This window comes from Mytilus californianus, unplaced genomic scaffold (assembly GCF_021869535.1).
Source record: "Mytilus californianus isolate M0D057914Y unplaced genomic scaffold, xbMytCali1.0.p SCAF_2, whole genome shotgun sequence".
Lineage (NCBI taxonomy): Eukaryota > Metazoa > Mollusca > Bivalvia > Mytilida > Mytilidae > Mytilus > Mytilus californianus.
The window spans coordinates 17,398,418-17,425,540 of NW_026262668.1; the positions used below are offsets into that span (position 1 = coordinate 17,398,418).

Below are 27,123 nucleotides of genomic sequence, written 5' to 3' on the forward strand. Positions count from 1 at the left end.
AGACTTCTAACTGATTCATGCTGAGTTTACTGATCTGACATCAGACTTCTTACTGATTCATGCTGAGTTTCCCCTTCTGACATAAAACTTCTTACTAATTCATACTGAGTTTCTACTTTGACATCAGACTTCTAAATGATTTATGCTGAATATATCCTTCTGACATCAGACTTCTTACTGAATCATACCGAGTTTACCTTTCTGACATCAGACTTCTAACTGAATCAAACTGAATTTACCTTCTGATATCAAACCTCTTACTGATTCATGCTCAGTTTCTAATTCGACATCAGACTTCTTACTGATTCATGCTGAATTTTCCTTCTGACATCAGACTTCTGATTCATGCTGAGTTTACTGATCTGGCATCAGACTTCTGACTGAATCATACTGATTTCACCCTTGTGACATCAGACTTCTAACTGATTCATGCGGAGTTTACCCTTCTGAAATCAGTCTTCTTATTGATTCATATCGAGTTTACCCTTCTGACATCAGACTTCGTTTACCCTTCTGACATCATACTTCTAACTGATTCATGATAATTTTTCTCATCTGGCATCAGACTTCTTACTGTTTGTGCACATCAAACCTCTTGCAGATTCATACTGAGTTTGACTAAATCATAATAGTTTTACCCTTCTGACATCAGACTTTCAACTGATTCATGCTGAATTTATCCTTCTGTCATCAGACTTCTTACTGATTCATGATGAGTAAACATATCTGACATCAGACTTCTTACTGATCCATGATGAGTAAACATATCCGACATCAAACCTCTTGCAGATTCATACTGAGTTTACCCGTCTAACATCAGACTTCTTACTGACTCATGCTGAGTTTACCTGTCGAACATCAGGCTTCTTACTGACTTACGCTGAGTTAATTGATTTGACATCAGACTTCTTACTGACTCATGCTGAGTTAATTGATCTGACATCAGACTTCTTACTGACTCATGCTGAGTTAATTGATCTGACATCAGACTTCTCACTGACTCATGCTGAATTAACTGATTTGACATCAGACTCCTTACTGACTCATGCTGAGTTAATTGATTTGACATCAGACTTCTTACTGATTCATGATGAGTTAACTGATTTGACATCAGACTTCTTACTGACTCATGTTGATTTAATTGATTTGACATCAGACTTCTTACTGACTCATACTGAGTTAATTGAGTTGACATCATACCAGATATTTACAGGTGTGTGTTCAGTTAATTAATTCGGTAATGGTTACCCAATTCGTTAACATTACTGAATTGGGAGATTTCCAGAACTGTGTTATTTCAAAGATTTTATGTTCCATGTTGTCTATGTTTGTATCATTGCAGTTTAAAGGTTTAGTTAGTCTTTAAATTGTCCTTTTTCAGGGGTGTGCTCTGTTATGCTATGAATTTTAGGTATTTCAATTTTCCTTGAGAAAATGCAGATTCAATAATTATTTCACTATCTTATGATATTTTCAGCAAAAAGTGTTCCAGCCAACAAATAAAACTTACAACTGGATTTTTTTTCTGTTGAAATCTGCTAATAACAAACAAAATGTTCTGCTTTATAGGTAGCCAGCAAGGCTGTATCTCAATCCAGCTTAAGACTAGTATTCTTGTCTCATTGGTTACATATACATGTATTAATTTCTAAATATTATTTTTATCAAGAGAATAATAGTATAAAGTTACTTAAAGATAAAATGGAAAAAGGCTAAATTTAGCAACAATATTTAATCTTCATATTTTTATTTCTCTTACCAGTGGCTCACATATATATTACATTTATTTACTAACAATTAACTTCATAAAACAAATCATTTTAATAATCTGTTTGGTTATTTTCACTAAAATCACATACATGCACAGAATCATTAATTCACATTTTGGTAAATAAATTTTTTTTAAGGACTGGCCATTTTTCAGAGGATTTTAAATATTTTACTCTTACTAAAATTTCTAGTAAACACTTTTGGTTAAAATACTTTACTCCATTCACATTTATTAAATAATTGTTTCAAATTTCAAGAACTCTGGTCTGAATCATATTTGACAAAGGGAACTGATCTTAGCTTGTATACAAGCTTTACAGGTCTTCTGCACGTCATATTTACTTTCTACTTTACTTCTTAAGTTAATACCAGTGATAATTCTTCTATAATTTTTTTCTTTCATGTAAATATATTGTGTAGATTCATTATTATTCGGATACCACTTTTCGTGGATTAAGGTAAAACACTAATTTAAATGTTCCAAGTAAAAAATTTCCGTTGGTTTATTTATGCAGACTTTGGCAAAAACCATGAAATCAAATTTTCCACATTTATACAATTTTTACCTCAATCTTCAAAAATTGGTATCCATGAAATAAGTTAACCATAATAGTTGAATCTGAATTGAGCTTTTACCAAAATGTGAACAGCTGTTCAATTGTGAACAGCAGGGAAAGAGATCAACAAAGACTAAATTAAACACATATCAATTATACGTCACACTCAAGCACCTGTGTTAAGGAAATCCATTAATTCTTAAATATCATGAAATTGCTTACACTCAATTTAACGATAGAGGAATTCACAGACTTCTACAAAACAGGTAAGGATATCGGTTTAAGTACTGTAATTGACAGATCACTTTAATATAGACAATTGTAAACACATAAAAAATTTCTTCAACAATCTTCAAAATGATGTTGAATACTAAATCTGTGAAAACAACATACAGTATCAGGAATCTCATTGACAGTGGAAAACAAATCAACTATAAAATTCTACTTCATTTGGAACAAAACCATAGTTACAGAATAGATGTGTATAGTTTTAGATTTTTCAGAATTTAGATCCTTTATCTAAGGTTTAAGGCATTATTTCTGTAATTTTTTTCAAATGTTTTTTTGTTTAGAGACCTGCCAATATACACCACTACTATTCCTTACAAATTATGTGCTTATTAAAATATGAATAAAATATGTATGATAATAATGAAGTATCTAAATGCTTGAGACTTGATGATCATATAATGAAATATTGCAAAATAAAAATGTTTATGTGTACCGGTACACTAATTTCAGATGATTTCAATCAAATTAATAAGAAATGTACTTTTGTAAATGTGTTTTTCATTTTCACAAATCACTTTGTCTTCAAAATCATTTAAAATGTTTCTTGTTTATTTGGGAACATAACAGAATACCTAAGAGTAAAATGAAATGTATTAAAATATTAAAACATTTAAAATAAAAGGTTTTGGTTACAAATAAATACTTTTTTAAATCATTCTCTAAGAACTGTCATTTTTCCAATATCACTTTTGGATACAACAATTATAATTTGTATATAATACCCACTTAAACAATCTTTGCAATAATACTTTAAATCAACTTAATAACAACAGCATATGTATAATAAAATAAATGTACACAATTTCAATGACACAAATAAAATAAATTAAGCACTTACAATCAACGCAAACTGAACATGGACAGGAAAAATGTGACTATTTACACTAATCTGAAATTTCATAATATTTTCTGTGTAATAAATCGCCAAAATCACAAATACAATATCACATATTCAAACTATGCAAACAATGAATATTTATAACTGAACACAAGATAGAATTATATTATTGAGGAGGAATACCCAGGTTCAGAAATGTAGAACATGGTTTCTGCTTTTTTTTTTTTTATAGATATCCTATCTATTTTTTTCTAACCAAAGTAACAATTTATGGTGAGTTGATTTATTTTTTTCACAAAAAATCTTTCCAGAGAAAATACTCAAAAGTAATAATTATTTCAGTATAACTAATTTTAATTGTTGTCCATTTTTTTGTGAAAAAAGCTGCAGACTGATACATTTGCAGTGCATCTATAATTCAAATTCTTGAAATTTAATCATTGTACAATAACAATGATATTTGAATATATTAATTCCTTAAATAAAAGGTCAAAGGCAACAAAAAAAAAAAAAAAAAAAAATAGTTTTAGAGATAAAATTAAAATTTTGTTGATCACTGGTTGACAGATATCACAACAAATATACATTAAAAGTACACGCACAAGTAAAAGAGAAAATCTATTTTCAATATTTAGGAAAAAATATTTGGCATCTTAAATTTTATACATTTGAAAGACTTACATAACAAATTCATTAAATAACAGTACAAAAGATAGTAGAAATAATATATTATTCTTGAAAAGGCATTTACAATGTATTATAGATATATACACAGATACAAGGAAGATGTTGTCAATACATTTGGCAAAGAAACTGACAGAGCATTCTAATTGGTGGATCCACGAAGGCATTGCAATTTTCCATTTAACTAATAAAAAAATAAATGTGGATAGTGTCCACTAGTGGACACAGATGATGCCCCCGCTTGCATATCATATAGTTATAAAGGGACATAACTGAAGAACGGTAAAAGTGACGCTACCCAAATTTTAACTTGATCTGAGTTTTGTGGTAATAAGCATTGTGTGTAAGTCTCATAACATTTGGTTGAGGCTAACTTAAGAAGAGAACAGAAACTAAAAATTCAGCAATTTTTCCATTTGTAAACACGCATAACTCTAGAACGTTGTGTATAAGTTTTACAACATTTGGTTGAGACAAACTAAAAAATTCAGCAATTTTTATATTTATAAAGGGACATAACTCTAGAATGGTAAAAGTGTTGCCACCTAATTTCGTACTTAATCTGTATTATGTAGTAATAAGCATTGTGTATAAGTTTCATAACATTTGGTTGAGGCAAACTAAAGTTAGAGAACTGAAACAAAAAAATTGTACTTGATCCTTACTGAGTTTTGTGGTAATGAATATTGTGTATAGGTTTCATAATGTTCGGCTGGGGAAAACTTCAGTTACAGAATGGAAACTAAAAAATTTTGCAGTCTTTCTATTTATAAAGGGGCATAACTCAATAATGGTTAAAGTGACACTACCCAAATTCAACTTGATCTGTGTTTTATCAGTGGAAGTCAAAATTAAACATTGCATTGTATAAAGCATTGATTGTAGTTGATTCAACTATAATCATGGTCAAAGGAAGATAACTCCAATTTTAAAAATATATTATATAAACTTGATATTTAGAAAAAAATAAATATTTTGCAATTTTTCCTTTTATAAAGGTGCATAACTCTAGATCAGTTAAAGTGACACCACCAAAATTCAAACTTGATCTATGTTTTGTGGTAATAAGCATTGTGTATAAGTTTCATAACATTTGGTTGAGGCAAACTTAAGTTAGAGAATGGAAACTAAAAATTTTGCAATATTTCCTTTTATAAAGGGGCATAACTCTAGATCGGTTAAAGTGACGCCACCAAAATTGAAACTTGATCTGTGTTTTGTGGTAATAAGCATTGTGTATAAGTTTCAGAACATTTGGTTGAGGCAAACTCAAGTTAGAGAACGGAAACCAATTTCGGGACGTACGTACGTACGTACGTACGTACAGACGGACAAGGGTAAAACTTAATGCCCCCTCCGCTACGGCGGGGGCATAAAAAATAAGTAAAAACTGGCAAATATAAAATTTTGCTAAAGTATTACATCTTCCATTTTTTACTTTATGGATCTAGTCCTAATCATTGATTCAAGGGTTAAAAAGAATTGCTAACCGTTATATGTCAAATATTACTTTTTCTCATTATATTATTTTATTAAATCATAAAGTTTTGATTGAAAATGATACATAATAAAGCTGCCCAGAGAATAGCCCTTTCAACCAAGTCGCATCTTGTGTTTTCTGGTTCCAAATATACACTGTACTTCATATCTTTAAACTGTGCTGCCGTAATTTCTTCCCTTTATTTACCACAAAACAGTTTCTTATAGTAAAAGGACTACTGAGAACTAAATATATTAAAGTATTTATATATTAACATGAAAGCTGTATATTTAGAACAGAAAGAAAAGTAACATTATACAGTATTGAAACTTCTTCCTATATGAAATAATTTTAATGTATCAGATTTGCCAATATCTGATCTTACTGAAGAAAAAAAATTGATTTATAAACATTTGCACGAAAGAACTAAAAAAATATAAACATAGATGTGAAATAGAGAATAACTAGTGAAAGACTTCACACAAGGACTTCACACAACATACACAGGAATGTTATAGGTTTATACTGGACAAGGACAAATGAAGGTCAAATGTTTCTCCATTCATTCTAAAATGAAACTATGACATGGCACTTAAAAGATGTTCATACTTAGTTTTGGTTCAAAGTTCTTGATTTTTGTAGAATATATAACCATTGAAATGCATTTTCTACTAAAAACCTCTTCAAACCAAAATCCTTTGGTGAAATATTTTCTTGGGATTAATCAGATAAGAATACATTCACTGTATGTACTGATACCAGTTGTAAATTATATAAACAATGCTCATGTAAAAAAAAATATAGGTCACAGTGACTTGTACATTAATCTGATGCAATGATCTAGTGCATGAGTTTATGTTGTTTAATGGTTCAACCAAGACAAAAACACAAATTTTCTACAAATCTATAACTACAGTTCCATAATTCCCAATGATCACTCAAAATATATATTAACTGTTTAAAATAAAAATATACAGATGGATTTTATTTATAAATGGTTTCCCTCAATACCATCAATGGATGACAAATTTTATGGGATGACACAAAACATTGTTTGTATTTTTAAACAAGTGCCTTTATATATTGGTATTCAGTTCTATTTCACTTACTTACAGAAGTTCTTACTCCAAACTTCAATACATTTATACTCTGCCACTTATAACATTAACAACAAACGCATAAAATATTTTCCAGTAACGATTTGAATGAATGATGTTAATAAAGGTCCACAGACTAGTCCTTAAAATGGCAGATCATGGTCAACTGAGCACTTTTCATTGTATTCTTGTTGAATAGCAGATTAATGATATGACATAGCACATACAAAGACTAGAAAGGAGATGATCATGACTTTGGATACACTCGTCGTTGGTTATATCGTTTTAAACCAGGCTGTGTTGTCGAGGATGAAGACATTTGTGATGGGTTGAATAACATAGGCATGGAAGGTGGTCCTGAAGATGGAGGAGGCATCTCAGTTGATTCAGTCTGAAATCAGAAAACAATCGAACTGTAAAGTTCTGAAGAAAAGATTAGAAATTTCTCTTTGATAACTCTAAAAAAGTTGCCCAATTTCAGCTCAAGCTGACACTTTTCAATAATCTCTATACTGCTTTCTGTTTGGGTATTTGCCCCCAATTCTTTATAAATACTTAGTTTTCCAAAAGTTTGTGGCTGTTGAGAATATACAACAAAGTAAGATCATTATGGTTCCTATATTTTACATTACATGTTTAGGACATTAACTTGGTAACATTTGTATGGCTACACAAAAGATTGTAGATACTTAATTTATTTAATCTTTGTTTATCAAATACAAATTGTAAGCTTGTCTAAAGAAATTTATTAAAATTGGAATTTTTAATTTTGTCTCTCAAGCAGGTAAATCCTTTTTCAAAAGTAATTTAAATTTATCGGCATGGGATCTGATATAATAAATAACAATGAAACAAAATGATAGTAAATGTAGTAAGAGTATCTCATACCTCTCCTGCATGAATTCTTTGGTCACTAGGGGGGTCATTAGATTGAGCAAGATTGACTTCTGGTTGACTAGAATCTGTTGTGTCTTTACTATGATCTGAAAAAATTTAATGTTTATTTAATAATATACAAATACATAAAAAAAAAGATACTTTCATTTCATTTGGGATTTAGCACAGTGATGGGCAAGATTCCTGTCAAAAATAATTGATTAATAACTGATAGCTTGATGGATTTTTGTGAAATTGATTACTTTAATTTTTTATGTAATAGATTACAACTACTACAGCCGATTGCATCGAGTGTGTAGGTAAAGGTAATATCTTTGGTTAGCTTGCTTGCTAGCTGAACCATGAAGTCATTATTAGGTTAGGTAAACTACCCTCCTTTAAGAGTAGACTAGTCCGTCAGATAACCAATCTATCTGTCTGTAGGACTAGGCTACTTCGAAAGGAGGGTAGTTTACCTAACCTAATAATGACTTCACAGTTCAGCTAGCAAGCAAGCTAACCAAAGATATTACCTTTACCTACACACTCAATGCAATTGGCTGTAATACAATTACAATCAAATATTTTATCAAATGTAATTACATTACTTTTCCATAACTGTATAAAAAAAAGGTTAAACATTATTCTGCTGTTTAACATATTTAAAGCATAGTCACTCAGCTAGCAGATATATATTTAAATCGTTGTAATTTGCCTTTAAGATCTATACCTTCAGTAGCAATGTCCAGTATACTATCTTTGTCTGCATACTAAACTAAGATTTTTATAGTTAAATCTGCATTCCACTATCCATGAAAAGTTGTTACTTATGGACAAAGGGCAACAATTGCATCGTTTCTTTCATTTTCAATAAATTGTAATTATCAAATAGAAGATATTACTTGATTTATATGTAAAATTAAACACTTGGTTGTTTTCAAAATAATCAATATCGGTTTTTTAAGACCTTACAAGATTATATTATACATATATGAGCCTCAACATGTGTTTTTAAAATAACTGAATTAATTTCTAAGGTCTTACTTGGGCTAAATATTGCAGGTGATGAGGCAGAAGAAGGCATCACATTAAATATATTGGATGGTACTGATGCTGTTCCTCCTGATGAAGATTTAGGGTTCATCACATCTACGTACTGGGTTCTCGCACCTGGAAATACAAATAAATTATATTACAATACAATTTATATATAAACCTTAAAGTTATTTCTTTTGAGAGGATTTCAGAACTTCAGAATTCAAGAGATAATATGAAAAACTAGATTTACCAATTACACTATGAAATACTAACAAAAGTTTTATAAACAAATTTAACAGTTTATTTATATACCAACTCTCTTATAAATGGTATAGAAAGAGTTATTATAACACTTAAACAAAACTAGTTGGTAAAATAACAAAACAACATTTGAAAGAGTAAATAGATAGAATACAATTAAAGTAAGGAGACAAGTCGGTTGTAACCAAAAGTTGTTCTATCTAGCTCTGAACACACAAACATTTACCAGATATACACATATAAACCATTACCCACTACACATACACAACAACATAACTGATATAACAACCTAAACAAGACACTTGTTTTGCCTGTAGAACTGAAATAAGTGAGTGTGTGAAGTGTTTTGCTCTATGCATCTGCACCACGGTTTCATTTTTAGTTAGTGTAAATTTTGGTAGATAACATCCTGTTTGAAATGGTATATATTTACCAATGTAAGCCTAATTACTTTATAATCTCAATAGTTTTTTATAACTTCAATATTTTAATGTGATCAGGGGCACACTTAGTAGTCATAGCGAGGGGTATTGTCCGATAAAATCTTGCAAAAAAGCACTGTATTTTCATAAAAAAAAATATGACATCAATTTATGAACGGCCTTCAAACCAAACTTGTTATCTGACTTTCTTGATTTGTCTGATTTTTATTGTCCTTTAAAAAACGAGACTGCCAGAAACTAAATTGAAAACAAAGTTAAGACGTACAACAGAACATCTAAGTTAAGAAATATAACTTCTTAATCATTTTGAAAAAAAAACAATATCAAAGGTTAGCTTCAATGTATGAAAAAAGGCAACATGGGAGTGCTACACATAACTGTAATGTCCCCTTAACCAATCATGCAGAAATTAATCTAAACAACAAACCAATAGAATCTAAAAAGAAATATGTCTCCATTAATTTCATGTTAGTGCTTTTTTTAACTGCACCTGACTCTAGACATTTTCAGTATCTCTAAATATTGGTTAGTAAATAGCTTTTTCTTATGAGGTTCTCAAATGTATTTCACATACTAATATTTCTTGACCAATCAATACTAAATCTAAGTTTAGCATTTTTTCTTTAATCAACACTGAACTATGAAATACTGTAAATAAAGTCTTAAAAAAAATATTAATGTGAAAACACTTATCTAATTAAAATTCTAAATCAATAAAATTGATGGGTTGAAGGAAAAACAATAAACAATAAATCCATGAAAAAGTTTGGTCCCCATGAATACCCCTTGCAAATACTATACATTATGGTTTCGAGTCTCTAAAAATTGATATTTATAATTTCTATGTATCAGAAATTATCAATTTGGAAGTGCCATTTGTTTTCTATTGACATACTTGACTAAAATCACACTCAATACATAAACCATATTATACCTCTGCCTCTTTGTCTGCCATATCTATTCCCTGCTGGAGGCCCCATGCCAGGGGTTGATGCAGAAGATGGTGGCATTGGTGCTGAAAAAAAAGCACACTATTCAATCTCAACTGATTTTACTTTAGTAGTTTATTTGCATTAATTTTTAACCTTTGAACTAAAAAAATCAACCTAATTTCTAACCTCCTTGTCAACAGCAACACAACTGTGACTATCAATACAACATAAAATAAACAAACTAAAGTTTATAAATGTAGGACAGCATGATTTCATACCAACTGGTAACAAACTTTTAGCTTTCAGTACCAGTTTTGTTTGTGGATGTATTTATGTTATATTTTATACAATTTTTCAGAAGAGGTAGCATCAGGGTTTCCCATGGGTCAATTTTATTTTTCGTCACCTCTTTCGCCAAAACAATATTTTTTTTTTGCCACTTTCAATTTTTTTCTCGCCAACTAACATATTTTAAAGTTGTCCTTCTTGCTAACCAAAAAACTAGTTTGTAGTGTTGATGTCTAGTCTGTTATAATTCTACATATCTTTTTTTAAACCAACATTATAATAGATAAGCATGTATTAATAACAAGAAATTACTAAATTTAAAGATACTGTAAAAAAGTAATATAAATCATCAAATCATCACATTTGACTTTGAGGAACACAGGATTCATTTCAATAAGTTTATCAGTTACTTCCCGCCTAGTTAAAGAATAAAGACTAAATTGCCAGAGATTTTTCTTTGTTACAACAGAATAACAGGTCTTTTCCAGACCATCGTTAAAAGAAAAAGTTGAGACGTTAAACTATGCTTCAAACACGTGTGTCGCTAAAACTATTGTCAAGTACCCACATCAAAATAATTATTTCTATCAAAGATGTAAATAAAATGCTCCGCAGGGCGCAGCTTGATACGACCGCAGAGGTCGAACCCTGAACAGTTGGGGGAAGTATGGACACAACATTCAAGCTTGATACAGCTTTGGATTTGGATTGTGATTAAATATCTGACACAGCATAGGTTTCTAACACAGATTGAATGTGGTCTAAGAACTTAAAAATTTTAAATTGGACATTCACCTATTATGGTCCAATATCCAAAATCTAAATACATGGTTAGATTCAGCATATCAAAGAACCCCAAGAATTCAATTTTTGATGAAATCAAACAAAGTTTAATTTTGGACCCTTTTGACCTCAATGTGGACAAAGTTGATAACGGGGCCCAAAAATCAAAAATCTAAATACATGGTTAGATTCAGCATATCAAAGAACCCCATATATTCAATTTTTGTTGAAATCAAACAAAGTTTAATTTTGGACCCCGATTTGGACCAACTTGAAAACTGGGCCCATAATCAAAAATCTAAATACATGTTTAGATTCAGCATATCAAAGAACCCTAAGAATTCAATTTTTGTTAAAATCAAACTAAGTTTAATTTTGGACCCTTTGGACCTTAATGTAGACCAATTTGAAAACGGAACCAAAAATTAAGAATCTAAATACACGGTTAGATTCGGCATATCAAAGAACCCCAAGAATTCAATTTTTGATGAAATCAAACAAAGTTTAATTTTGGACCCTTTTGACCTCAATGTGGACAAAGTTGATAACGGGGCCCAAAAATCAAAAATCTAAATACATGGTTAGATTCAGCATATCAAAGAACCCCATATATTCAATTTTTGTTGAAATCAAACAAAGTTTAATTTTGGACCCCGATTTGGACCAACTTGAAAACTGGGCCCATAATCAAAAATCTAAATACATGTTTAGATTCAGCATATCAAAGAACCCTAAGAATTCAATTTTTGTTAAAATCAAACTAAGTTTAATTTTGGACCCTTTGGACCTTAATGTAGACCAATTTGAAAACAGAACCAAAATTTAAGAATCTAAATACACAGTTAGATTCGGCATATCAAATAACCCCAATAATTCAATTTTTGATGAAATCAAACAAAGTTTAATTTTGGACCCTTTGGACCTCAATGTGGACCAATTTAAAAACGGGGCCCAAAATCCAAAAACTAAATGCACGGTTAGATTCAGCATATTAAAGAACCCCATGAAATCAAGAATAAAACCCCATTGAAATTGGTCAAGAAATAAGCAATTTATAGGAAGTATCTTCTTTTGCACAATCCTGTGCTATTAAATATTTCTTGCTATTGCGCAATACTGTACAATTGACAATTTCTTGCTATTGTGCAATATTGTGCTATTGGATATTTCTTGCTATTGCGCAATACTGTGCAATTGAAGATTTCTTGCTATTGCGCAATACTGTGCAATTGAAGATTTCTTGCTATTGTGCAATACTGTGCAATTGAAAATTTCTTGCTATTGCACAATACTTATTATATAATAATTTACACATCCTGTTTGGTGTGTATCGCCTTCCATATCATTATTATTTGATTTTAAATATAAATCAGAAATAACCAACTTAAAATGGAAAATTTTAAAAGAAACAAAAAAGGAAAAAAAGAAAAAAAAGGAAAAAAAAATAAATCCCCCCCAAAAATTTTTTGAACCCCCATTATGATTCATCACCCCCAAACTCAATCCCAGCCTTCCCTTTGTGGTATGGTACCTTGCAGTACAATTTCAGAGAGATTCATACACTTGAACACAAGTTATTGTCTGGAAACTAGAAAAAAATGTGTTTTTTGGCCCCTTTTTGGCCCCAAATTCCTAAACGTTTAGGGCAATTACCCCCAAACTCAAACCCAGCTTTCCCTTTGTGATATGGAACCTTGTAGTACAATTTCAGAAAGATCCATACACTTACACACAAGTTATTGTCATGAAACTAGAAAAATGCTTGTTTTTTGCCCCTTTTTTGGCCCCTAATTCCTAAAATTTGGAGGCAATTACCCCCAAAATCAATCCCAGCATTCCTTTAGTGATATTGAACCTTGTGGTACAATGTCAGAGAGTTCCATACACTAACACACAAGTTATGTCTGGAAGTTACAAAAATGCTTATTTTTGGCCCCTTTTTGGCCCCTAATTCCTTTACTGTTATTACCATAACCTCCAAAATCAATCCCAACCTTCCTTTTGTGGTATTGAACCTTGTGGTAAAATTTCATAAAGATCCATTCACTTAAATTAAAGTTAGAGTGCGAAAACCAATGTGTCTTCGGACGACGCCGGACGACGCCGGACGACGACGACGACGACGCCGACGCCAACGTCATACCAATATACGACCACAAAAATTTTTTTGCAGTCGTATAAAAATCCATCGAGTGACTTGTAAAGCCATTTAACCAAGCAATTTCATTAAACAATACAATCAACACCTTTATCAATTAGTCCATTGTTGCAGATAATTATAAAATGCTATCAGCTGATTATTGATTTTTTGTCAAAATCGTAACATGTGACGAGTTCAAGGTGAAATCCCAGGGAAAAAGTCCGTGAACTTGCAAAAAATAAACAAAATAGACAAAGTTGAATCTTCTTTCACCAATGATGAATTTTAATCGCCACAATTTTTATTTTTTCACAAAATGCAAAAATTTTCGACCGCCAGCGAAAACTCTGGGAAGCAGGAGGTTTATGATATAAGTACTGTACCTGCTGAGGAAGATAAGTCCATGTCTTTAGGAGGGGGAGGAGGTGGTTTTTCATCTTCAACATCACCATCCTGATTAGTCCATCTCTTTTTGACAGGATCCCATACAATCTGCATTAAATTGAAACCTCTTTAATAACATTAAATAACATTGAGAACCATAAAAACAAACATGGCTTCATGACAATATTTAAATGATGTGCAACCTTTGTTAGAAGTTTCATTAACTCTCTTTGTTAGAAGTTTAATTTACTCTGTCAAATAGATTAGCGCAAGTTGTGCAATCAGATAAAAGTGCAAGTTCAATTATGAATTCTCTTTCAGATGTAACACTGAAATTATCTAATTAGTAGAAATCTTCACATCTGGATGTTACACTATATCTTTGAATGGAAATTCATTGAAATCCATCACACTGTTTTGGAGGAGTTTTGCTTACAATGTGAAATTGTTGATTTTAATGTTTCAGTATTTCCCTGAAGATTTGGTACTGGAATTGAAACTTCATACATATTGTCATAGGGATAAGTTTCATTTAAATCCATATATTGGTTAAGGAGTTATGCTATTACAAAGTAAATTAAGTATCATATGTTGAATTAAACTTGATCAATAACTTTTAAATTATCTCCCCTTCAAGATACTGGATCATAATTACTTCTTCAGCTTCATAAATATTTTCATATGGTGTACTATCTGTGTGTGTTAATTCATTAAAATCCATCTGATGGTTTACGAGTTGTGTTCACAAGATTCAGACATACAGAAATCTGGTTGGAAGGATAGGGTGTTTCCTATATAACATCTCCTTTCTTTACTGATGTATACAGATAATACCTGATCTATTCTTTTATACAATAGATTGATTGATTGATTGAATGGTGTTTAATGCCACTTTCAGCACTGTTGGCTATTTCTGGCGGGCAGTTTCTATTGGTGGAGGAAGCCAGAGTGTCTGGAGAGAACCACGAACTTCAGTAGAAAAACTGACAATCCTAGTAAATTAAGAATATTTTTCAATGCACCTGCCACTTGCAGAACTTGAAATCACAACCTCAGTGTTGACAGGCTAGTGATACAGTAGTTGAACAACTTAGACCAATCAGCCAACAAGGCCCCTTTTTATATAATAGAGAAGATAAGCTAACTTACTGATGGGTCACTGTCATCAGGTAATTTCATTTCATTTTTAGATTTTGGCAACAGTTTACTGAACACTCCACCAAACCAACCTTTACTCTGTAAGTAAACAAACATGATCAATAACAATAGAATTTCTTGTAGTAAAGGAAAAATCACTATACAATACTGTGTTCATGTCAACTGTAGTTGGTGTATTAATTATTTGTAATTTTTTATTTGATAATTTCAAAATAGTCTGAAGCAGTTTCAAAATTGTTTAATTGACAGTTATAGCTATTTATTCAATTGTTTCATGAATTAGAATTTTGATATCATGCCAAATTATCTTTCTCTATACTTGGTTGACATTTCTTCTCAATTATGGCTTCTAGTCATAGTTTTGTCCATGTATATTTTATTCATGTTTGATGTTTACACCTGTGTGAGCCAAATTTTTCTGAAGGTTTTTAACTATTACTTCTCTTTTTCTTAGACTATCTATAATTTCCTGAAAGTTTGATTATATTTTAATAACTAATGTGTGGTTTGCATAATATAGGTTCTTCATTGGTAGAAATTCAATTATGACGTGAAATTTTCTTGCCAATCAGGGAAAAAAGGCAACTATGTTTGATGACACTCACAGAAAGAGCATAATCTTTTTGCAGAGCATTCAAAAAGAAAGTTAAAGAATCCTTACCAATATTATCTTGTGAGATAAGATATTTCTCCATTCTTGATGGTTAAAACTAAAAAGTTTGAGGGGAAATATTGTATCACACTAGATGTAGCGGAATAATCTATATTTATAAAATGATACAATGATCATGGTTTGCGTTTAAAAGTTAACTGACAAATTCAGGTTTTGAGTAGATCTTTGTCTGTGTTCTAGGTTCTGATACAGCCAAAGGCATCTAATTTACTTGTGTCTGAGGTTTTTCTCAGTAATTTTTGGATTAGAAACCATCTCACGATATTAAGTAGTTCCTAATGAAGACTAAGGTATATTATTTACCTGTCCTTGAGTTTTTTTCCCAGTAATATCTGATTTTGAGTCTGTCTTAGTACTGGGTTCTGATGAAGACTTTGAGGTACTGTTATTAACTTGACTACTCTCTGATTCTGTTCTCTTTCTTAATCGTGGGGGTACTATTTTCTACAAAATACAAAAAAATTGTAATAAGAATGCACATGATATCGTGCTTACCATACCCAACTCATAGTTCAGAGTATCAGAAAACAGCAAGCAGGGTTGCATTTAATATTGTAGCAGCTAGGATAGCCGCTATGTCCTAGATATCTATCTATGTTGACTGATATGCTACGTAGGTAGGCTATCCAAATAACGTCATTATCAATAACCTATCCAATGCCATTTTGGATTCTCTAGATAGCATGAATTTTTAAAGCTATCTACATCTATTTAGCAGCAAGGCTAGCTATACATTCAGTAGTTAAACTCTACGTATCCCTACGTAGCAGCTATGATATTGAACGCATCCCAGGTGACTTACAGATCTGAAGAGCACAAACTTTACAACTAATCACTTCTGAGCTGCTGAGCAAATATGAGGTCATACAGTTCAATAATATTTGAGTAATGTGTGACGAAGTATGTTAAGTTCATTCAGCATATTGAAAAATTCAAATGATCAGCAGTTAGGAAGTAGGTAACAGACAGATTCAATAAACTGCTTCGCTGAGCGCAGCTAGATACGCCCGCAGAGGTCCAACCCTGAACAGTTGGGGCAAAAATGGACACAATATTCAAGCTTGATTCAGGTATGAATTTGGATTGTAATTAAATATTTGACATATTATAGATTTCTGAATAAATGTAGTCAAAGAACTTGAAATTGGTTATATGAATTGAATTTATATTCAATTAAATATTTCTTGCTGTTGTGCAATACTTTAATAGTATATTTGTTGTCAGACTATAAACAAATAAAGTTCAATTAATTCTCAATGTCATATCAGAAATTTATGAAAATAAAAAGGGAGCTTACATCAATAGATATAAACAATTCACCAAAGTTTCATGAGAATTGGTGACAGCATTTTTGAGTTATTGTCAGAAGACTGGAAAATCATCCCTTTTTTTAATGAATAAAACCCCATAACTCAGAAATGTAAAATGTAAAATTTATAAAAATCTAAAGGGAGCTTACATCAATACATACAAACAATTCACCAAAGTTTCATAAGAATTGCTGAAAGCATTTTGAACAGTTGGGGCAAAAATGGACACAATATTCAAGCTTGATTCAGGTATGAATTTGGATTGTAATTAAATATTTGACATATTATAGATTTCTGAATAAATGTAGTCAAAGAACTTGAAATTGGTTATATGAATTGAATTTATATTCAATTAAATATTTCTTGCTGTTGTGCAATACTTAGTATATTTGTTGTCAGACTATAAACAAATAAAGTTCAATTAATTCTCAATGTCATATCAGAAATTTATGAAAATAAAAAGGGAGCTTACATCAATAGATATAAACAATTCACCAAAGTTTCATGAGAATTGGTGACAGCATTTTTGAGTTATTGTCAGAAGACTGGAAAATCATCCCTTTTTTTAATGAATAAAACCCCATAACTCAGAAATGTAAAATGTAAAATTTATAAAAATCTAAAGGGAGCTTACATCAATACATACAAACAATTCACCAAAGTTTCATAAGAATTGCTGAAAGCATTTTTGATTTTTTGTCCGAAAACTGGAAAAACCCCCCTTTTTTTATGAATAAAACCCTGTAACTCGGAAACGTAAATTCTAAAATTTATAAAAATCAAAAGGGAGCTCATGTCAATAGATATAAACAATTCACCACAATTTCTTGCAAGTTGGTGAAAGCATTCTTGACTTATTGTCCGAAAACTGGAAAATCCCCCTTTTTTTAATGAATAAAACCCCATAACTCGGAAACCTAAAATCTAAATTTTATAAAAAATGAAAGGGAGCTCACGTCAATAGATATAAACAATTCACCAAAGTTTTATGCAAATTGGTGAAAGCATTTTTGAGTTAATGTCCGACATGTTGACGAGGGACAGACGGACGGACAGACGGACGGACAGATGGACAACAGTATACCATAATACGTCCCGTAAACGGGCGTATAAAAAGTATAAACACATTTACAAATCGTCACTGTCCAGCTGATGACCAAATATGAATTCATTCTCCTTCGTAGATCATGAGAAAAGTTGGATGAAAATTTTGTAAGAGAAACTGACAGCTGGACAAGGTGATTACAATAAATCCCCCACTCCTAAAGTAAGGTTATATCTGGGCGTAAATATCTTTTAGATTCCAGCACTTTTTTGCTTTTGCATCTCAGCGAAAGTTAAACATATTTGTCGACTTGTGTAGTAATTGTGTGAAATTAAGCAAAATACTTAATTAAGATAAATACATATGTACTGCGAGTTGTTTCTGACTGCCAGCTGATGTAATATGTATTACAAAACATTATTTGGGGGGTATTTTAATAAAACCATTATCTATATCATTTCAAATAATAAATACAGCAGTTCTCTATCAATCTTTCCACTGATGATTAGTTGGCATGTAAACGAATATTGATTTTAAGAATAACATTGAGTTTAGGACATGATGTGTGCTTCTTCTCATTTACAAAATCTGAAGAAAAATAACAAGTACCTGTGTGTTAGTAGCTGCTCCAAAGTAATCAAAGTCATTTTTTTGTGAGTTTCCCAGTCCTTCTTCATCATCTGTATCAGCGTGACTACTTACAGTACCGATAGATGACATACTGTTTCTGTGTCCTGCCTCTGACTGGAGACCTGCATTGTGGTACATACTGAAATCATTTGGTTGTGAGTAATGTTGCTGCTGCTGCGGTTGTTGCTGATATGTTGTTGTCTCCCCTACAATTAATTAGCATATTAGTAAGATACTTGACTCAGTATAGATATCAAACTTGAAGGTTCAGTGAGATTATATTTTACTCATCAATATAAATAATATATATATATATTTATAAATACAATATCACAACTCCAATATTTTGGTAGAGTATCTACATATTTTAGAGTACTATTTTTCAATTCTAAATTATTTCATAATTTTTCCCCTGCAAACAGTCAGCACTTCCAGTAATTTTTCCTTTACAATCAGTTTTGATGCAAGCAAAATGGCAAGCATCCCCATTTCTGTATTCAAAATGAATATAAATGTTGTGCATTGATATGTTGTATAGATTTTAATCATATATTAGGTATTGTTCATTTTGTAAAATTCTGTTGTCAATTTGTACAATTCTAACACTTTACCCTACTGCATCCATAACCATGAGAATTACCATGACTGGTGTGTGGTTGGAATTTAAAGAACAACTGAAAACTTGAATGTGTATATTGGACTGTTTGTTCATAATCTTGACCTTAAATTCTGTCAAACTTTTAATCAGTGTTGATTGGTTACATCACCACAGCAGACAATATCATCAAACAGCTAACACAGCAGACAATATCATCAAACAGCTAACACAGCAGACAATATCATCAAACAGCTAACACAGCAGACAATATCATCAAACAGCTAACACAGCAGACAATATCATCAAACAGCTAACACAGCAGACAATATCATCAAACAGCTAACAAAGATGTTTGTGCAAAGATTATTTTCCATTTGATAACATTTAACCCATCTTTGAGAACAACCCTTGAAAATAGGAACATGATCAACTTCACCCCAAAATAACCATATCAACTTGAAAAAGGAACTTCCTAAACATATCAGTTTTATAGTATTGTATTCCTAGTTTTGGTTGGTTGATACAAAAAATTGTTGACATTAATCAATTCTGACCTGTCTGGTTTTCTGTGTTGTATTCTTGATTCTGATTGGTTGTCTCTGGAACTGATGCAAGATCATGAGGTTGGTACTGATAACCTTCATAAAATAAAATTAATAAAAATTCAGAAGCTTTCTTTTGAACAATCATGTACCTACATGGTACTTTCCTTATAATAAGATTTGCCGGTCGGAAAAGTTAGCTAGAAATTGATTAACTGCTTTATGCTTTAATCTTAAATAAGCACAATAAAGTTTGATCTATGCCTCTTTCTTTAAAATCAGAGTAATCTCATGGCTGTTGTTAAGAGGTATAAACAGCTGCGCCATGAGCGCATGATACGCCTGTTGCATTTTTTAAAAATAAAGTTCAATAACTTCTCAATGTCATATCAGAAATTTGTGAAAAACTAAAAGGAGGTTATCTTAATTGATATAAACCAGTCACCAAAGTTTAATGAAAACTGCTCAAAGCACTTTAAAGGTATTGTCCGAAAACTAGAAAATCACCCCTTTTTTATGAATAAAATCCCATAGCTCGGAAGTGTAAAATCTAAAATTTATAAAAATTAAAAGGGAGCTCACATCAATAGATATAAATAATTCTCCAAAGTTTCATGAGATCTACTGAAAGCATTTTTGAGTTATTGTCCGAAAACTGGAAAATCCCCCTTTTTTTAAATGAATAAAACTCCATAACTCGGAAACATAAAATCTAAAATTTATAAAAATCAAAAGGGAGCTCATGTCAATAGACATAAACAATTGACCAAAGTTTCTTGCAAATTACTGAAAGCATTTTTGAGTTATTGTCCCAAAACTGGAAAATCCCCCCTTTTTTAATGAATAAAACCCCAGAACTCAGAATCTTAAAATCTAAATTTTATAAAAAACGAAAGGGGGCTCACATCAATTGATATGAACAATTCACCAAAGTTTTATGTAAATTGGTTGAAGCTTTTTTTAGTTAATGTCCGACCTGTTGACGACGGACGGACGAACAGACGGACAACGGTATACCATAATACTTTTTTTTGAAAAACCTGGAATACCTTTTCATTCATTATCATTTAGTCTAAACACCTCTTTACTTATTTCATAATAGCCATATTTTGATCAATATAATGAACTGTTACTATCTACAATAGGTTCTATTTATAACTTAGTTACAGTTATATAAAAATCCATCAGTGAGTACTAATTTTTGTAATGCTTATTGAAACTGGTTTAATATTCAAATTGATGAAAGCATCAGGTCTACCGTTACTATTTTACCTAAGGCTATTTTGGAAAGTTAAGACCATACTAAATTTTGAACTAAAGTATAACTCAATCAACTGAAATATCTAAAAAAATACAATCCTCTATAAAATGAACATGTCTCTAAAACAAGTTGGCTACCTTGCAGAACACACCCATTGTATTTATTGTTATTTGTTCTCGTCCTGAACATGCATGAAATATTTGCCACTGAACGTTAAGCAAACAACAATCACACAATCAATATAAATGATGGTGAACTTTGATTGAGACTAAATACATACCTGTTTGTCCTTCCTGTGCAGTGTACTGTTGATTCTGCTGATAATTCGCCTGCTGATTTTGGTACATCTGTCCTTGATTTGTATAACCTTGACTTTGATAACTTTGACCTTGATCAACTGTTTGCTGCTGTTGCCCAGTTTGGTAACCCAGTGACTGGTCTCCACTATAACCCTGATTTTCTACAATCTCTCCTTGCTGACTTTGATTTTGCATGAGATCAGGTGTACCCTGATTCTGAGCCTGATTAGTCACATTTCCTTGGTACTGTGTCTGATCACTTGCATACATTTGATTTTGAGTCTGATCAACACTATATCCTTGGTTGTAAATCTGCTGACCTTGACTTTGTGGGTAGGGACTACTTCCTGTATAATGCCCTGACTGCATCATATTCATTTCAGTCAGTCCTGCTACCTCTCCACTAGCACTACTTGATCTGGTACCAACAAAACAATATGGTGTGACACTTCCTGATAATGGCTGTATGGAACCATCCTGTTTAAACAAAATTAGGTCTTTAACAGTAAATCGTTTTATCCTGCAATCAGCCAACTATTGTACAAATGGCAGGTACACAAATAATTTTTTGCTTTATTTGTACTTGTACAAATAAAGTCTCCTGTTACCCCTCTTCCAAGTTGAGCAAGCAGTAATGTGCATATTTCTTTTTGCGTACCAGTTCATTTTGGGGTCCTCTTTGCGGTCCGCGTTTTAACTATGTCAATTTCTTTGAAAAATTAGAGACAATGATTTAGATTTTAACAACTAAAGTTTTAAGTGTTGGGTGTAAATTTCAGGATAAAAACAATATATGTACATTGTTGGAAAATATAAAATTTCTTTGTACTCGCTGCAAAACAGGAGAAAAGCTTGGCGAGCCTCGCTTTTCGTCCTGTTTCTAAAGCTCATACAAATAAATTTTATATTTTCCAACAATGTACATATATTGTATATTACTAAGTATACAACAAGCAAACAGCCTTAACATTTCTAAAAAGACACTCACATCATTTACAGTTTGACTTTTCAATAGGTCAATAAATAGCTGTATCCAAATATTTTTTTTTAACCTTGAAACTAGTTAACAAACATTTACTGCAAACTAATTATTACTTTCATGTCCATAAAAATGTATCAGAAACTACCATAGTATCCGTCACACCTCACCGTCACACCTCATATGTCATGCTTGAAATAAAAGGAACAACTTATGTAGAATATATAATGTATACCTCATATCCCTGATTTATTCTGTATAAATGTTGTAACCACATTGGATCCTCACTATCCTCTCCAACTTGTTGCTGCTCTGGGTCAAATTTCTTTAACCGACTGGCAAGCTAATAGAAAATGTAAATAAACAAATGTTAATCCTTTCAACTTAAACCAGTTGATTCAATGATTTTATTCCTCTAATCTTTTCTGCTAGCAATAAATGAAGTAAGGTAACAATTCACAAAGTCTTTACTTCAGTTCCTGAAGGTAAATCAAGAAAAGTGCCTCAAACGTAACAAATCGTTCTGACAGTTTATTTTCATTTTTCTGGCTTCATCTTTGATTTTTTAAATTGAATAAAAGAAGAATGTGTCCATGGGACACAGATGCCCCCGCTTGTAAATATGCAAGAATCAATATGCTAATTCAAACCTATAGACGTTTTATTTTCTTGGAAACTTAAAAGACATCTGTTTCTGTATGTTGAGTGCGCAAACAAATTTCAGCAATTTTCCATTTATAAAGAGAAATAGCTTAAGAAGTGGAAAAGTGATGTCACCCAAATTCGAACTAGATCTGAGTTTCGTGGTAATAGGCATTGTGTATAAGTTTCATAACATTTGGTTGAGGTTAACTAAAGTTAGCGTACAGAAACCAATTTCAGGACTTACATATTTCCAATCTATGTTTTTTTTTAACTACCTCAATATGTCAGATCAGACATCTTCTAAATATATTTTTAATCGGATAATGTAACTGGTAATGTTTTTATGGATATTCAGGAAGATTGTCCTTTATATTATAAACTTACTGAGCTGATGATAATTTATTCTATGCAGACTGACTTTATATACTAGATATAAGAAGATGTGGTATGAGTGCCAATGAGACAACTCTCCATCCAATTCACAATTTGTAAAAGTAAACTATTATAGGTCAAAGTACGGTCTTCAACATGGAGCCTTGGCTCACACCGCACAGCAAGCTATAAAGGGCCCCACAAATTACTAGTGTAAAACCATTCAAATGGGAAAACCTTTATATACTACATACCTCATATACTAATTTGACAAGTGTTGGTTGAAAGACTGTAGGTGAAATATTTATAAATTTTGCTATAACTTCACAATATTCCAATGCCTGCAAATATAAGTACAGTAAGTTTAATTATTAATTCAGAATTTAATACATGTATTTATCATTGCTAATTTTCCAACAACTGACATTAAAGATGGATTTAATAAAGTCTATTTTTTGTAAGTGCTTTAGTTGAATACTACAAGCAATAATTGAAATTTGCTTTTACATCAACTCAATATCTATCCAATATCATTTTTTTTTGCACCTTTGAAAACATTGGTAAAATTTAAATTTGACGTAAATTGGCCAAACAGATTTTTATTCTTACTATAAGACAAACCAGAAATTTATATAAAATAATCTTAATTTAAATTTCAACACATTTTGAAGCATTCTCTCAAAAAATTTGTTTACATTTGAAATTGCAGCATGCAATATTGATCACATAAATAAATCACTGAATGGACTTAGCATTAAGAGGTCATACCTGCTGAGCAAATCCATTTTCTGCCAATCTGCATGCATATAGATATTTGAAGTACTGAAAAATATGAATATGATAATAATACCTTGATCAAACTTAATTTTTGTGAGATGGGAAATTGTTATTCTGTAAACTTCAGATTTATTTTAGTTAAAAGTAGCATACATTGAGCTTCCCTTTTCTTAAGTTAATAAATGATTGTTAGACTCATATATAATATTAACTAGTTATTTATTATATTAAAAAAATTATTCTTTCAAAAACCCTGTGAATGAGTCATTTAACTAAGTCAAAAGTAATTATACCCCTAATTTAAGTTTTCACAGAAAGGATATCACATGATTGACTGATTGTTGCTTATTTAATGAAAACTTACAGCTAGATCATTTGACTGTGAACTAAATACTAATACTAGAAACTAATACAATATTTATACAAACCTGTAAATTAGGTGAGAAGAATGAACTATTACCAAGAGACATGGCATATTCATACACTTCAGAACACTGTATAGCTTCATTAGTAGCAAACTCTGACAGCGACAAGCTATGGTTAGATCCTATTAGCACCATTTTAGAAGTCTTTTTATGATAGGAACCAAATCCTGCTTGTGCCATCAAGTAACAGAAGTGACTAGCATGTAAAAATCCTCTGGAGGCTGAAATAATATAGAAAAAATCTAAAAACCAAAGTACATTCTCACTTTCATCTTTTAATAATCAGCTAAAAAAGTAAACACAAATTGATTGTTTGTTGGGAGTTTAACATCACTTTTCAAGCAGGAGTTCCCAAAGAAAATCACTGATTTTCGGCAGGACAACTGGCTTTCCTAGTCAATAAAGAAAGATGTTAACCAACCTGCCATGACTGAGTTCAACTCACAACCTAGTGATTGCTGTAAATAAACTACTTATACCAAACGGCCACCAAGGCCATCGTCAGCATAGAAGGAATCAAACTCAATATTTCATATTTAAAAAATGCGATATTATTACTTTGTCAGTAATAATACAGATGGAAGTGTGTCACAAAAAACATCTTAACAGGTAAACTTAATTTATATATGAAGCATTCAATAGATTCACTTTTTTTAAGCTAAACACATACAGGTAAAAGGTACAGCTGTAGAAATATCAGAAGAGTCAATCAAAAGGATGATTATTCAGCAATTGTCTTTCATGTATTAACCTGGAGAAACTTAATTAAAAATTTGATCAGGTATTTAAGAAAGATATACATATTCACATGTGTAAATAGATACAAGAAGATGTGGTATGAGTGCCAATGAGACAACTCTCCATTCAAGTCACAATTTGTAAAAGTAAACCATTATAGGCCATATACCCTGGACCTGATCTCTATCAATTCACCTTTTGGTTATTTTCTAATTTCATTTTACCTATAATTTTTTATAAAGTAATCAATCCAATTAAGATGCATTTGGATTTGTTGAAATCTACAAACATTTTATTTAAAAAAAAAAAAATGACCTTGACCAATGAAAAATACAAATGTGTGTAGCCAGACAATAACCTTAATCAAGTTACCTAATATATCCCCCATTGTCATTATACATTTTCTATTTAAGTCTGCCTTATGTGTCTGGTTAGACAACATCATAGCTAAATGTGGTCTCCAATCTCCCCATTTCTCATCAGTTATTCACATTAACTTACCTAAAGTATCCCCCATTGTCATTATACATTTTCTGTCTAAGTCTGCCTTGTGTGTCTGGTTAGACAACATCATTGCTAAATGTGGTCTCCAATCTCCCCATTTCTCATCAGTTATACACTGCAATGTAAACCAGTTATTATTTATGATATATGAAAACTGCAAGTCAGTAAATATTTTACACATTTTAACCCAATGATTCATGTTTTCATTGTAAAGGAGTGATATGAAATTAACAGCTATTTTATTGTGTACTTAAAAGAGTACATAAATTTTGTTTAATGAACCATCTTTGAATATTGTTTTTATTGGTATACATATTGATTTGTTATCAGTAAATTAAAACCATACTAAATATTACACATACATGTATGTACTCTCACAGTACTACAATCTGCCGATACCTATACATGTAGTTTGGCATTGCATAAGGTCATGTTTTCCTCTGACTGTTAATGACTTCTTTACACTAAATCCATTGGATGTTGGATGTGTACTGAATGAAATTTTAGTCTTAAATACATGATTTTTTTATTAGTTGTTACTGGCTTTGAACTAGTTGTCAGTAACTGCCAGTACTCTCAGATCTGTACTTAAAAAGTCTTTTTGTTGTGGGGATGTATAAGTACTTTCCACGTCCACTCTGTGTTTTTGTTCGATGTATTTCTATTTGTATCAATCTGATGAGTTAAGCCTTTTTCAACTGATTTTTATAGTTTGTTCTTATGTTGTACTGTTACACCACTGTCCCAGGTTAGGGGAGGGTTGAGCGCTCATGAACATGTTTAACCCCGCCACATTCTTTATGTGCCTGTCCCAAGTTCAGTGGTTGTTGTTGGTTCATGTCTGTCATATTTGTTTTTTCGTAAACTGTATTGTTATAAATTAGGCCAATAGTTTTCTCAATTTAATTACTTCATATTTTTCATGTCTGGGCCTTTTATAGCCGACCATACGGTATGGTTTTTTCTGATTGTTGAAGGCGGTAGGGTTGCCTTTAATTGCTTACATCCATTTCATTTGAACTTTGGTGGACAGTTGTCTCATTGGCAATCATACCACATCTCCTTATCTTTACATGGATTCTTTATTAGGTGTTCTACAAAGTTTTCATACAGGGTCTACAGGTATCCTTTTGTTACCTGTTCTATGAATTGATATAATGATGATGGATTGCTGTTCAACGTCCATTGGCAATATAAGTGCATATTAAAGTGATATGAATATGATCCCTGTATTGTATTAGATTGACACGCTGAGCCAGATTTTTCAGAAGCTAGATTACAAGATACCAGTCTACAGACATGTCA

General features: G+C 31.4%; 1 protein-coding gene across 5 annotated transcripts in view; it reads right to left on the minus strand.

Moving 5' to 3' along the window:
• Positions 1 to 5,520: 5,520 nt before the first annotated feature.
• Positions 5,521 to 27,123, minus strand: part of LOC127729365 (uncharacterized) — a 43,930-nt gene continuing 22,327 nt past the window's right edge. For all 5 annotated transcript variants that reach the window (XM_052237143.1, XM_052237141.1, XM_052237142.1 and 2 more), the window contains 15 exons: positions 25,816 to 25,933; positions 24,580 to 24,797; positions 24,143 to 24,196; positions 23,629 to 23,715; positions 22,593 to 22,700; positions 21,360 to 21,855; positions 19,831 to 19,914; positions 18,658 to 18,884; positions 15,997 to 16,137; positions 15,012 to 15,098; positions 13,862 to 13,970; positions 10,270 to 10,350; positions 8,638 to 8,763; positions 7,606 to 7,700; positions 5,521 to 7,108 (listed from right to left, as the gene is read on the minus strand). In XM_052237143.1, the coding sequence (XP_052093103.1) occupies positions 6,965 to 7,108; positions 7,606 to 7,700; positions 8,638 to 8,763; positions 10,270 to 10,350; positions 13,862 to 13,970; positions 15,012 to 15,098; positions 15,997 to 16,137; positions 18,658 to 18,884; positions 19,831 to 19,914; positions 21,360 to 21,855; positions 22,593 to 22,700; positions 23,629 to 23,715; positions 24,143 to 24,196; positions 24,580 to 24,797; positions 25,816 to 25,933 (2,175 nt within the window). In that variant the 3' untranslated portion in view covers positions 5,521 to 6,964. The remainder of the gene's footprint in view (positions 7,109 to 7,605; positions 7,701 to 8,637; positions 8,764 to 10,269; positions 10,351 to 13,861; positions 13,971 to 15,011; positions 15,099 to 15,996; positions 16,138 to 18,657; positions 18,885 to 19,830; positions 19,915 to 21,359; positions 21,856 to 22,592; positions 22,701 to 23,628; positions 23,716 to 24,142; positions 24,197 to 24,579; positions 24,798 to 25,815; positions 25,934 to 27,123) is intronic.